The sequence below is a fragment of the Pseudopodoces humilis genome, chromosome 32, assembly GCF_049639895.1.
Source record: "Pseudopodoces humilis isolate 2021_Gansu_Grassland_sample_001 chromosome 32, ASM4963989v1, whole genome shotgun sequence".
In the NCBI taxonomy this organism is placed as follows: domain Eukaryota; kingdom Metazoa; phylum Chordata; class Aves; order Passeriformes; family Paridae; genus Pseudopodoces; species Pseudopodoces humilis.
Genome location: NC_142231.1, coordinates 265,668 through 277,314, shown reverse-complemented (window position 1 = coordinate 277,314; position 11,647 = coordinate 265,668). Strand labels below are relative to the sequence as shown.

General features: G+C 47.8%; 1 protein-coding gene across 1 annotated transcript; it reads right to left on the bottom strand.

Annotated features, from left to right (window-relative positions):
- Window positions 1–4,372: 4,372 nt before the first annotated feature.
- Window positions 4,373–10,582, bottom strand: HOXC10 (homeobox C10). Its single transcript, XM_005533261.3, has 2 exons — window positions 9,892–10,582; window positions 4,373–4,813 (listed from the first exon to the last, which is right to left on the bottom strand). The coding sequence occupies exons 1-2, from the start codon at window positions 10,544–10,546 to the stop codon at window positions 4,536–4,538; spliced, it is 933 nt and encodes a 310-aa protein (XP_005533318.2). The 5' UTR covers window positions 10,547–10,582; the 3' UTR covers window positions 4,373–4,535.
- Window positions 10,583–11,647: the final 1,065 nt, after the last annotated feature.

Below are 11,647 nucleotides of genomic sequence, written 5' to 3'. Positions count from 1 at the left end.
GGGGTTTTTCTTTAGGGGATCCTCAGGAAAAAGGGGGCGCGAGGGGCGCTTCCAGCACAACCCCCCCAAAAATTCCCTAAATCGCCTTCCCGGCTGAAAAAAATGGGATTTTTAAAACATTTCGGAATTCAAAATTCCGCGGGGAGGGAGGAAAAGAGGGGATTTTTAATATTTTATGTTTTTTATTATTAATAATTTCCTTTTTTCTCTCATTTTTTACTTTTTTAAAGGCGCCGCCCCTCGCTGGGGCTCCGCCGATCGCCGCTGATAATTTGGGGTGGAAAAGCGCAAAAAAAGGCGCTGCCTTTGTCCTCACCATTCCAGCAACAAAAGGGGGGAAATTTGGGCCAAAAAAAATAAAATAAAAAGGGGGGGAGAAAAAATTAAAAAGGGGCCAAAAATCAAAGAGAAAAGGGGCAAAAAAAATCAAATAAAAAAAAGGGGAAAATATCAAAGAAAAAGGGTAAAATATCAAAGAAAAAGGGTAAAATATCAAAGGAACAGGGCGAAAAAAATCAAAGGGAAAAGGAAAAAAAATCAAAGGAAAAGGGGAAAAATCAAAGGAAAAGGGGAAAAATCAAAGAAAAAGGGAAAAAAATCAAAGAACAAGGGGAAAAAAATCAAAGAAAAAGGGGAAAAAATCAAAGAAAAAGGGAAAAACCCCCGGGAGGGGCGCGCTGGGGGGGTCGGTGCAGGTTTGAGCGTCGATCCCCGTCAGGACGGGGATTTTTTTGGGGAGGGGATTTTGGAGTTTGGCGTTTTATTTTATTTTTATATTTTATTTTTATTTTATTATTTTATATTTTTATTTTTTTTCTCAGGGCGCCCGGCGGAGCTGCGGGTGCTGCCCTTGATGAAGACGAACTGACGTAATTAAGGCAGTTTCTTGTTGCCGAGCTAAAAGCCCATCCCAACAACATGAAACTACCTAAACCACAGATCAGCTGCGAAATCCACGGATTTCTGTCAGAGCCGGCGGAAAAGGGCAAAAAAGGAGCGCGGGCAGCGAGAGGAGCCGGGAGGGAGGCGGGGATGGGAGGAAGGTGCGGGAAAAAGGGGAAATTAGGGATAAAAAAGGGGGAATTCGCCCCTTTGTTGCTGGTCTCCCCTCCCCGCGTCTCTGCCCCGAATTCGCAGCTCGGTTTGGGGGTGCCTGGAAAAGGGAAATCCCAAAAAATTCCCAATTCCGGAGCGGCGTTTTTGATGAGTGGCCGTGGAAGGGATTTAATCGCTGGCTCGGTGCCGCGTTTGGGGGGGATCAGCCCTAAAACCAGCTCTAAGAACAGCTCTAAACCAGCTCTAAAACCAGCTCCGAAACAGCTCTAAACCAGCTCTAAACCACCTCTAAGAACAGCTCTAAAACCAGCTCCAAACCAGCTCTACACCACCTCTAAAACCAGCTCCAAACCGAGCTCCAAAACAGCTCCAAAACAGCTCTAAAACCGGACCTAAACCAGCTCTAAAACCAGACCGAAACCAGCTCTAAACCAGACCTAAACCAGCTCTAAAACCAGACCTAAACCAGACCTAAACCAGCTCTAAAACCAGCTCTAAGCCGCGGGATTCCCGCGTCCCGAAATTCCCGGCTCAAACCTCGCGGATCCAGCCCAAAAACGCTGCCCGGAGCCTCGGGGCAGCGAGATCCGCACCCGCGCCGGGCTCCGCAGCATTCCCGGAATTCCCGGTGTTCCATGGAATACCCCCGAAATTCCCGGTGTTCCATAGAAGCCCCGAAATTCCCGGTGTTCCGAGATTCCCCCGAAATTCCCGGTGTTCCGCAGCATTCCCGGAATTCCCGGTGTTCCGAGATTCCCCCGGAATTCCCGGTGTTCCGCCGCCCCCCGAGCCGATCCCACGCCGGGAATTTCGGAGGAAAGGCAGCTCCGGCTGGGAAAACCGGGAATATCCGAGATTCCCCCCTGCGGAAATCCCGGGAGCGCCGGGAAAAAAAATAAACAACCCGCAAGAAACCCAGAAAAAAAAAAAAAAAAACAACCAACCCCCCCCCAAAAAAAAGCCCCCCCCAAAAAAACCCCAAAAAAACCCAAAAAACGCCAAAAGAACACCAAAAAAAAACCACAAAAAAAAAAAGACCAAAAAAAAAACCGCAAAAAAACCCTCAAAAAATGAAAGCCAGGCGGAGAAACGTCGCCCCGCTCTTACCTTGCCGCCGCCATCCCAAATCCCGGTGTTTTTTATATTTTTCTCCTGGAGGTGCGATTCCCTCGGCAGCTCCCCCTCCCCAAAAATAAAAAAAAAAAAAAAAAAAAGCCCCGCGGAGGGAGTTGCGCATCCCAAGGTCGCCGCTCCGGCTCTGCCTCCCTTCCCTCCCGCACCGTCACCTTTAAATGCATCTTTTACTGCTGCGGCACATTATATTTGCAGATCATAAAATCCACCTCCAGCGCTCGCCGAGACTGTCCTGACATTACTGTTTTATGACCTTGACTTATTGTGGTCACCTGGATAATATTTAAATCAACGTTATGGGCTCGCGCTTTATATTAAAATCCTCTCTCCACCCCCCCCTCCCTCCCCGAGCCGGCTCCTGGAAGCCTTAAAAGGATGAGTCTTGAGTTAAAAAAAAATATATATATATATTTATAGGGGTGGGGGAGAAGCGGTTCGTGGTCGTCCTCGCCCCCACCCGGCACGCCAAAAAAAAAAATTAAATTAAAAATTAAAAAAAAAAATTAAAAAAAAAAATAATTTTTTTTTTTTTACACTTTAAGGAACCCCACTCGTCCACGGTTCTGTGAAATTTATTTTGGCTCGGTGAAGGAAGATACATGCACAGGATAACACATACAGGATATATTTAAATACCACAGCCACGAGAAATGGACTCTTTCCCTTTTTCTCCTTTTTTTTTCCCCATCCTCAGATCACCCCATAAACTTTGATTTTTTTTTTTAATTATTTTTTAACCCTTTTTTATTATTTTTTTTTTCCTTCCCCCCCCCTCCCCGTTTTTTTCCTCTATTCGCATTAAATATTTTATTTTATGGATGGCGTCGCTTTCCCTGGAACTGCACAAACCCTGAATTCACAGACACTGATACCAAACCCTTTTATTTATATTTATAATTTTTTTTTTGTTGCTTTTTTCACCGTTTTTATTATACAATAGGCAGGCTACGCTAGGATTGGGGGAAAAAAAAAAAACAAAAAAAAAATAACTTTGGGATGCATTTATTTCCCTCCTAAACATAAAAACCACACCTGGGGGAAAAGTCCTTCTGCTTTGTGCTGCGCGGAAATAACTTAAATATTCGGTCAGGGCGGGATTTTGGGGGTTTTTTTGCGTTTTTAGCCACCGTCTCCACCTTTTATTTCCCCTCCGAGGAAGCGCGGGGGGAGCAAAAATCCCCTCAGAGCGCAAAAACCACTCCAGGTCCCTTTTTTTGTTTTATTTTCCGACCTTTTCGGCGTTTTTCGGTTTTTGCGGGCGCGCGGGGATAAAATAAAAGCGGTCAGGCCCTGAAGATAAAATAATAAACTAATAAAATAATAAAATAAAATTAAAAAATAATAAAATAAAATACTAGAATAAAATAATAGAATAAAATAATGATGGGAGAAAACGGTGGAAGAAAATGATGAAAGAGAACGGCGAAAGAAAATGGTGAAACAAAATAATGAGGGGACTCGGTGAAATAAAATTTAAAGGAAAAAAACAATAAAAAATTAGATATAGAGTAAAAAAGTGGTGAAATGAAATGAAAAATAAAACGGGAAATAAAATAAAAGGAAAATAAAAAATAAAATGGAAAAGGAAATAGAGCAGAATGATAAAATGAAATGAGAAATGAAAGGAGAAATGAAAGAAAAATGAAAGAAAAATGAAAGAAAAATGAAAGAGAAATGAAATAAAAATGAAATAAAAAATGAAAGAAAAAATTAAGTAAAAAAGGAAGTAAATAATAAAGTAAAAAATGAAAGAAAAAATAAAATAAAGATGAAGTCAAAATGAAATATATAATAAAGGGAAAATGAAAGAAAAAATGAAAGAAAAAATGAAAGAAATTAAAGAAAAAATGTAAGAAAAAATTAAAGAAATGAAAGAAGAAATGAAAGAAAAAATGAAAGACAAAAATGAAAGAAGAAATGAAAGAAAAATGAAAGAAAAAATGAAAGAAAAATGAAAGAAAAAATGAAAGAAGAAATGAAATTAAAAATAGAATTAAAGTAAAATAAAAATAAAATAAAAATAAAATAAAAATAAAAAATAAAAAATAAAATAATAAAATAAAAAATAAAAATAAAATAAAAATAAAAAATAAAATAAAAATAAAATAAAAAATAAAATTAAAATAAAATTAAAAATAAAATTAAAAATAAAAAAAAATTATAAAACACACCAATAAAATAAAGTAATAAAACAAAATAATAAAACAAAACGATAAAATAAAATAACAAAATAAAACGCTAGACTAAAACAACCAACTAAAACAATAAAACAACAATAAAACACGGATTAAACAGCAAAAAAACCCCAAAAAAACGCCAGAAAAAGGGGGAGAAGCCGTGCGCGCTCAGCTGAAGCTGAAGTTGGAGGTGAGTTCGCGGATCCGGTTCTCCCGGTTCATCTTCTTGAGCTTCATGCGGCGGTTCTGGAACCAGATCTTGACCTGGCGGTCGGTGAGCGCGATGCTGCGGCTGATCTCCAGGCGGCGCTCGCGGGTCAGGTACATGTTGAACAGAAACTCCTTCTCCAGCTCCAGCGTCTGGTGCTTGGTGTAGGGACAGCGCTTCTTCCTCCCGGAGCGAGCGCTCAGCCACGTCCCGCCCGCGCCCTCCGCCTTGGGCTGCTCTGCCAAAGACAACAGCCCGGCCCCGGAACGGTCAAACGGGGCTTTGGAACCCGAAACTGGGTGAAATCGGGGGGTTCGGAACCCGAAATTGGCTAAAATCGGGGTTTTCTGCAGAGAAATCAGCGCTCAGCCACGTCCCGCCCGCGCCCTCCGCCTTGGGCTGCTCTGCCAAAGACAACAGCCCGGCCCCGAAAGGGTCAAACGGGGGTTTGGAACCCGAAATTGGGTGAAATCGGGGGGTTCGGAACCCGAAATTGCGTTAATTCGGGGTTTTCTGCAGAGAAATCAGCCTTCTGACATTTCCCCCCTCCCTCGCCCTCCTCCTTGTCCTCTGCCAAAAACAGCAGCCCGGCCCCGAAAGGGTCAAACGGGGGTTTGGAACCCGAAATTGGGTGAAATCGGGGCTTTTGGAACCCAAAATTGGGTCAAACCGGTGGTTTCGGCTGTCAGCCACGTCTCGCTCGCGCCCTCCGCCTTGGGCTGCTCTGCCATAAACAACAGCCCGGCCCCGGAACCGTCAAATCGGGGCTTTTGGAACCAGATTCGGGTTCAAAATGGGCTTTTGGAACCCGAAATTGGCTAAAATCGGGGTTTTCTGCAGAGAAATCAGCGCTCAGCCACGTCCCGCCCGCGCCCTCCGCCTTGGGCTGCTCTGCCAAAGACAACAGCCCGGCCCCGAAAGGGTCAAACGGGGGTTTGGAACCCGAAATTGGGTGAAATCGGGGGGTTCGGAACCCGAAATTGCGTTAATTCGGGGTTTTCTGCAGAGAAATCAGCCTTCTGACATTTCCCCCCTCCCTCGCCCTCCTCCTTGTCCTCTGCCAAAAACAGCAGCCCAGCCCCGAAAGGGTCAAATCGGGGGGTTCGGTACCAGATTCGGGTTAAAAATGGGCTTTTGGAACCCGAAATTGCCTAAAATCGAGGTTTTCTGCAGAGAAATCAGCCTTCAGACACTTCTCCCCCCCCCCGTGCCCTCAGCCTTGGCCTCCTCTGCCAAAAACAACAGCCCGGTCAGGCCAGGCTGGTCCCGAACCAAAATCGGGGTGAAAAGGGGGTTTGGAACCCAAAATTGGGTCAAATCGGGGCTTTTGGAACCCCAAATCGGCCCGGCCTGGGGGCTCCGCGCAAAAATCGGGGCAAAAAGGGGCGTTTTGGGACCCAAAGTCGGGTTAAATCAGGGGTTCGGAACCCAAAATTGGGTAAAATCGAGGGTTCGGAACCCAAAATTGGGTTAAATCGGGGGTTCGGAACCCAAAATTGGGTTAAATCGGGGGTTCGGAACCCAAAATTAGGTTAAATCGGGGGTGGGAGCCCAAATCGGGTTAAATGGGGGGGTCGGAACAAAAATCGGCCCGGCCGTGGAGGCTCCGTGCCCATAGAGGGTTAAAAAGGGGGTTTTAGAAGCAAAATCGGGTTAAACTGGGGGTTTCTGAACCAAAATCGGGTTAAGGGGGGGTTTCTGCACCAAAATCGGGCTGAATGCGGCGTTTCTGCACCAAAATCCTCCTAAATTAGGCTTTTTCCTCACCGAAATCCGCCCAAATGCGGCATTTTCCGCACCAAAACCCACCCAAGTCCAGCTTTTTCCGTACCGAAATTGGTTTAAAATGCGGCTTTTCCGCACCCAAATCCGTTTAATTATCTTTTTTTCTGCACCAAAATCGGGTTAAAAAGGGATTTTTCCGCACCAAAATCCGCCTAAATGCGGGTTTTTTCCTCACCGAAATGGGGTTAAATAAGGGTTTGTCCGCACGAGAATCGGGTTAAAATAAAGATTTATTCTGCACGAAAATGGATTTTAAATAGTTTGGGGGTTTTTCCGGCCCAAAATCGGGTTTAAATAAAGGTTTATCCGTGTCGAAATGGGGTTTGGAAAATGGAGTTTGCAGGCTTGAAAATAGGGTTGAAATAAAGGTTTATTCGGCACAAAAATCGGGTTTTAATAACGGGGTTTTCGGCCCAAAAATCGGGTTAAAATGGAGCTTTTGTTCAGCACAAATATCGGGTTAAAATAAAGGTTTATTCGTCACGAAAATCGCTTTTAAATAATGGGATTTTCGGCACGAAATGGGATTAAAGGAAATGTTTTCTCGGCCCAAAACAGGGTTTAAATAAAGGCTTCTCCAGCCTGAAAATGGGGTTAAAATAAAGAATTTTTCGGCCCAAAAATGGGGTTTAAATGGAGGGGCTGCGGGATTTTGGAGCCGGAGGTGCTGGGGTTAAAAAAAGAGGCTGGGTTGGGGTGAGGAGATTGGGGAGATAAATCGGATTTTGGGGGGATAAATAGGATTTTTGGGGAGATAAATCGGGGTTTATGGGGGATAAATCGGATTTTGGGGGGATAAATAGGATTTTTGGGGGGATAAATAGGATTTTTGGGGAGATAAATAGGATTTTTGGGGAGATAAATCGGGGTTTTGGGGAGATAAATCGGATTTTGTGGGAGAGAAATCGGATTTTGGTGGACAAATCAGATTTTGGGAGATAAATTGGGGTTTCGATGAGAAGAATCGAGTTTGAAGGAGAAAAATCGGGGTTTTGGGGGAAAGAATTGAGTTTGGAGGAGATAAATCAGTGATTGAGGAGGGAAATGGGGTTTTTGGGGAGAAGCATCGAATTTGGAGGAGATAAATCGGGGTTTGGGGAAGGGAATGGGTTTGGGGGGCGGAAATCAAGATTTCGGGGGAAAGAATCGAGTTTGGAGGAGATAAATTGGGGTTTGGGGAAGAGAAATGTGGGTTTTGGGGAGAGAAATGTCGGTTTTGAGAAGAGTCGAGTTTGGAGGGGATAAATCGAGGTTTGGGGAGGGAAATGGGGATTTTGAGGGGGGGAAATCAGGCTTTTTGGGGGGAAGAATCGAGTTTGGAGGAGATAAACCGGGGTTTGGGGACATAAATCGGGGTTTGGGGAGGGAAATAAAAGGGATTTCATGGAATAAATCTTAAATAAATCCGAAGGCGCCTCCACCGCGTGGAACCCGCAAAGGTCGCGGGGTGAAGATCCCCTGCCTCCCCCACGGCAATTAAACTCCGCTAATTAAAAGTTCCCCGCGGTCAGGGGTGGATTTTGGGGTTCCCCGCAGCCCTGGGGGCTCCCCCGGCTCACCCCCAAAACCCCGGAGCCTTTCTGGGCGCTGCCGGGGCAGATTTTGGGGTGGAATAAATCCATTTTCGCAGCCTTTCCCTGAGCTGCGGGGGCACGAATTGGGGGAATCGGGAGGAATTTCGGGCAAGGCGCCCGCGGTTCACACGTCCCTAAATAAACAGCGGCGGATCCTTGAATTTGGTCATGAGGAGGAAAAATCCGGCCGGGATCCGAGCCTCAATCCCGGGGAAAACCCGAGAGAATCGCAGCAAATCCTCGGCCCCGCGTTTGGGGCAATTCCGGGAAAATTCGGGGTCGGCCCCAGAACCTCGGGGGGGGTCCCCGCTCCCAAAGGCTGAAATTCCTCCAGAAAAGGAGTTTTTAATTAAGAAAACACCGAAGTTGGGGCTCGACAGGAACGAAAAGCGCACCTTGGAGAGGTTTCCAGGAGCGCAAAACACCCGAATCCGCCCCAAATCGCCTCGAACCCAAATTTCACCAACAACGACCCCAAAAAAATCTCCGAAATCCGCTCAGCCCCAAATCCAAGTCCCGAGCCCATGAAACCCTTTTTATTTATTTCCATTTCAATTCTTTCCTCCCACAGCGCAGATCCAGCCCAAAATAACCTTTTTTTGGGGGGGAGTTTCTCCCACCAAAACCTCTCCCGGCGCGGGCGTTTTGGGGCAGATTCGCGGCGTTTTGATAACCTTGACTTTGCTTTTTTCCCCTTTGTTTTGGTTTGGGGTTTGTTTTTTTTGTTTTTTTTTTTTGGTGGAATCGCAGCTCAACCCTCAGATTAAAACAAAAATAAATCGTTTTCCCCTCCCGATTCCCCAAACCAAAAGAGGGAATTATTCAACAAAATAAAGAGGGGGGCGAAAAGAGAATTTCTGATTTTTGCTCCCCCCCAAGGCCGGTTTTGGTGGAGAGGTTTTGTTGGGGCCAGGATTTTTTGGGGGTGTCCACGGAGCCGGAATTTTGGGATGTTTTAATCCCCACAGCACAGGCAAAGCCAGGCTTAGATCCGAGCGGGATTTTTCCTGAGCGTTTTTGGGGTTTTTTTCCCCCAGAAAATCCAATCCCGTCATTCCCGCTGGCCGAATCCGCCTCTGGATTTCCCCGGTTCGGGGTTAAAAGGGGAATAAACCCCGAATATCCCAAATTTTCAGGCTCTCCAGCGAGAATCCAACAGCTTTCGAGAATCCAACAGCTTTCCGTGCGAGCCTCGCCTCGGGAAAATCCCAAACCCAAAACATCTGCTCGGCACAACTGAAACATTTTTTTGCCTCCGCAAACGAGACCTCGATCCGGCAGGAACAAAACAAATTAAAGTTAAATGGAAAAAAGCTTTTTCCTCTCCCGGAGCCTCTTCCCAGCCCTGGAAGGAGCCGCAATTCCCGCCCGGAGCTGCGGATTCCGCTCCGCGCCTTTGCATTTCCATGATTTCCATGATTTTCATGATTTTCATGATTTTCATGATTTTAATTTGAATCCTTCTCTCCTTTTTTCTTTTTTTCTACTTTTTCCTTTGGTTTTGGTTTGGTTTTGACCCCGAGCCAAGGCCAGAGGAAACCAATTCCCGCCCCGCGCGCTGAAACCAAGAATCCCCCTCAAAAAAAAAGGGGCGAAAATCGGGGTTCGCCCCTCGGGGAAACCACAACGAGCGCCCCCCGAGAGCCCCCCCGAGCCCGGAGCCCCCCAAATCTCCGCGATTCCAAAGCCAACTCTCCACAAACTCCGATTTTCCAGCCTTTTTCTGGCACCAAACGCGGATTTTCCTCCGCATCCCCCGCGCTCTTTCCTCCCCTCCAGCCCCGACGCGCAAAAGCCACATTTTCAATCGCCACCATCGGGGTTTATTTTCCCCTCCCGAAGCGATTGTTTTAGCCCCGATTTCTGCGGGAGAAGGCGGCGGGGCACGGAGCATCCCCCGGTGAAATTTAACCTCTCCAGCCCCGGAACGGAGGGACCCGGGCGGATCCTCGCCTACCTTTGGCCTCGCTGTCCGAGTTATCAGTGCTGCCGGTGTCGGTGCTTTTACCCAGCTCCTTCTCCGCCTCGCCCGCGCTCGCTTTCGTTTTTTCCCTTTTGATTTCCCCCTGCGGCGGCTGCGGCCGCTCCGCGCCGGCGTTTTCGGGGGGATTCGGCCGGAATTGCGGCGAGCCCCGCTCGGGGGGAGGCGGCGGCGGCGGGGCCGCTTCCAGCTGCTCGCTGCGGGCCGGGAACGGCGCCGGGGACTCCTCGGGGCTTTTCTCCAGCGAGGGGAAGCGATAATAACCGGGCACGGGCAGCTCGGGCCCGCAGGGCTCGGGGAACAGCGCGGCCTCGGGCGGCTCCTTGCGCCGCTTCTCCGCCGCGAACAGGCAGCAGCCGCTCTCCTCCTTGACGGCCGGGAAGGAGCAGCTGGGCCGGGCTTGCTCCAGCCGGAACGCGCTCTTGGGCTCGGCCCACGAGTCCAGCTGGGCCAGGTAGGACGGGAAGGAGCCCAGCGAGGCCTCGTCGCGCTTCGGGAGGGCCCCGCAGCTCCGCAGGGCCCCGAAGTCTCCGGGCGGGCCGAAGAGCCCCGGGCCGGACGGGAAATTGTCGGCGCGGCCCAGGGGCTCCATCAGGAAGGCGTTGGGAGCCGCGCTGTTGGGACATGACATTTTCCTCGGGAGCGCTTGGCGGGAGGAATACTCCAGCCAGGGGCTGACATCTTTTTTTTAGCGAGGGGGGGAAGGAGGAGAGAGAGAGAGAGAGAGAGAGAGAGGGAGAGGGAGAGGGAAAAAAAAAAAAAAAAATTAAAAAAAAAAAAATGGAGCCCCGTAATTACCCACGCCTCGCTTTTCACCCCCCTCCGCCCCCGCCTCTTTTATTTTTTTTTTTCAATTTTTTTTTTTATTTTTCCCTTTTTTTTTTTTTTTTCCTCCTTTTTTCTATTTTTTTTCCCCCCTCCATCCTTCACCCCCACGTGATGTTCAGGCCAATGAGGATTGAAAATGGCCTTGATGATTCAGACGGCGGAGACGTCACGGGGGTCAAGTTGTCGCCGCCGGGAGCGGCTCGGTGGAGCAACAGCGACATCTGCCCGCTCCGGGCCGGGACCTTCACGTTGAACAAAGCCCCGAGCCCGCCCCGCTCCTCCGGCCAAAAAAAAACGGGCAAAAAAACTCCATTTCCCAGCCCAAATTCGGCCCCCGGGTGCGTTTTTATTGCGGTGATAAACGGGGGGGGGGGGGGGCGTTAAAAAAAAAATTGTGTCTTTCCTTTTTTTATTTTTTTTCTTTTATTTTTTTTCCTTTTTTTTTATTTTGGTGTTTTGGGGTTTTTCCCCCTTAGTTCTCTCTCCCGCGCTCCGCTGAAAAAATCCGCTTTTTGTGGCCTTAATTAAGTGGGGTTTAATTATTCTTCCTCTTCCTCTTTCCCCTTCCTCCCTCGGCCGCTCCTTCCTCCTCCTCCTCCTCCTCCCGATCCCTCTCGGGGCTCGGAGCCGCCGCATTTTGATTTTTTTATCCCGAATTTTCGGGCTCTGGAGGGGCCGCGGGGGCTTCGGGAGCCGCGCTCGGTTTTTTCCCTTTCGGAGAAAAAAACGGGGCGGGGGCCGGGGCAGAGAAATTTGGGGAATTTTCCCAAAATCTTCCCCGGGCCGGACTCCTCTGGCAGCCCTCGGAGCAGGTCGGATTCTCACCCAGAGAGAGAAATCCCGGTTTTGTTTGGTTTTCCTGTTTTTGTTGCGTCTTTTGGGTTTATTTTTAAATTCCGGGTGG

What these genes read in the sequence shown, in the direction of transcription:
- HOXC10 (XM_005533261.3), bottom strand. Translation starts at nt 10,546, where the DNA reads ATGTCATGTCCCAACAGCGCGGCTCCCAACGCCTTCCTGATGGAGCCC. An exon ending in CTCGGACAGCGAGGCCAAAG is followed by an intron (nt 4,814 to 9,891) that starts GTAGGCGAGGAT and finishes TGTCTTTGGCAG; the next exon opens with AGCAGCCCAAGGCGGAGGGC.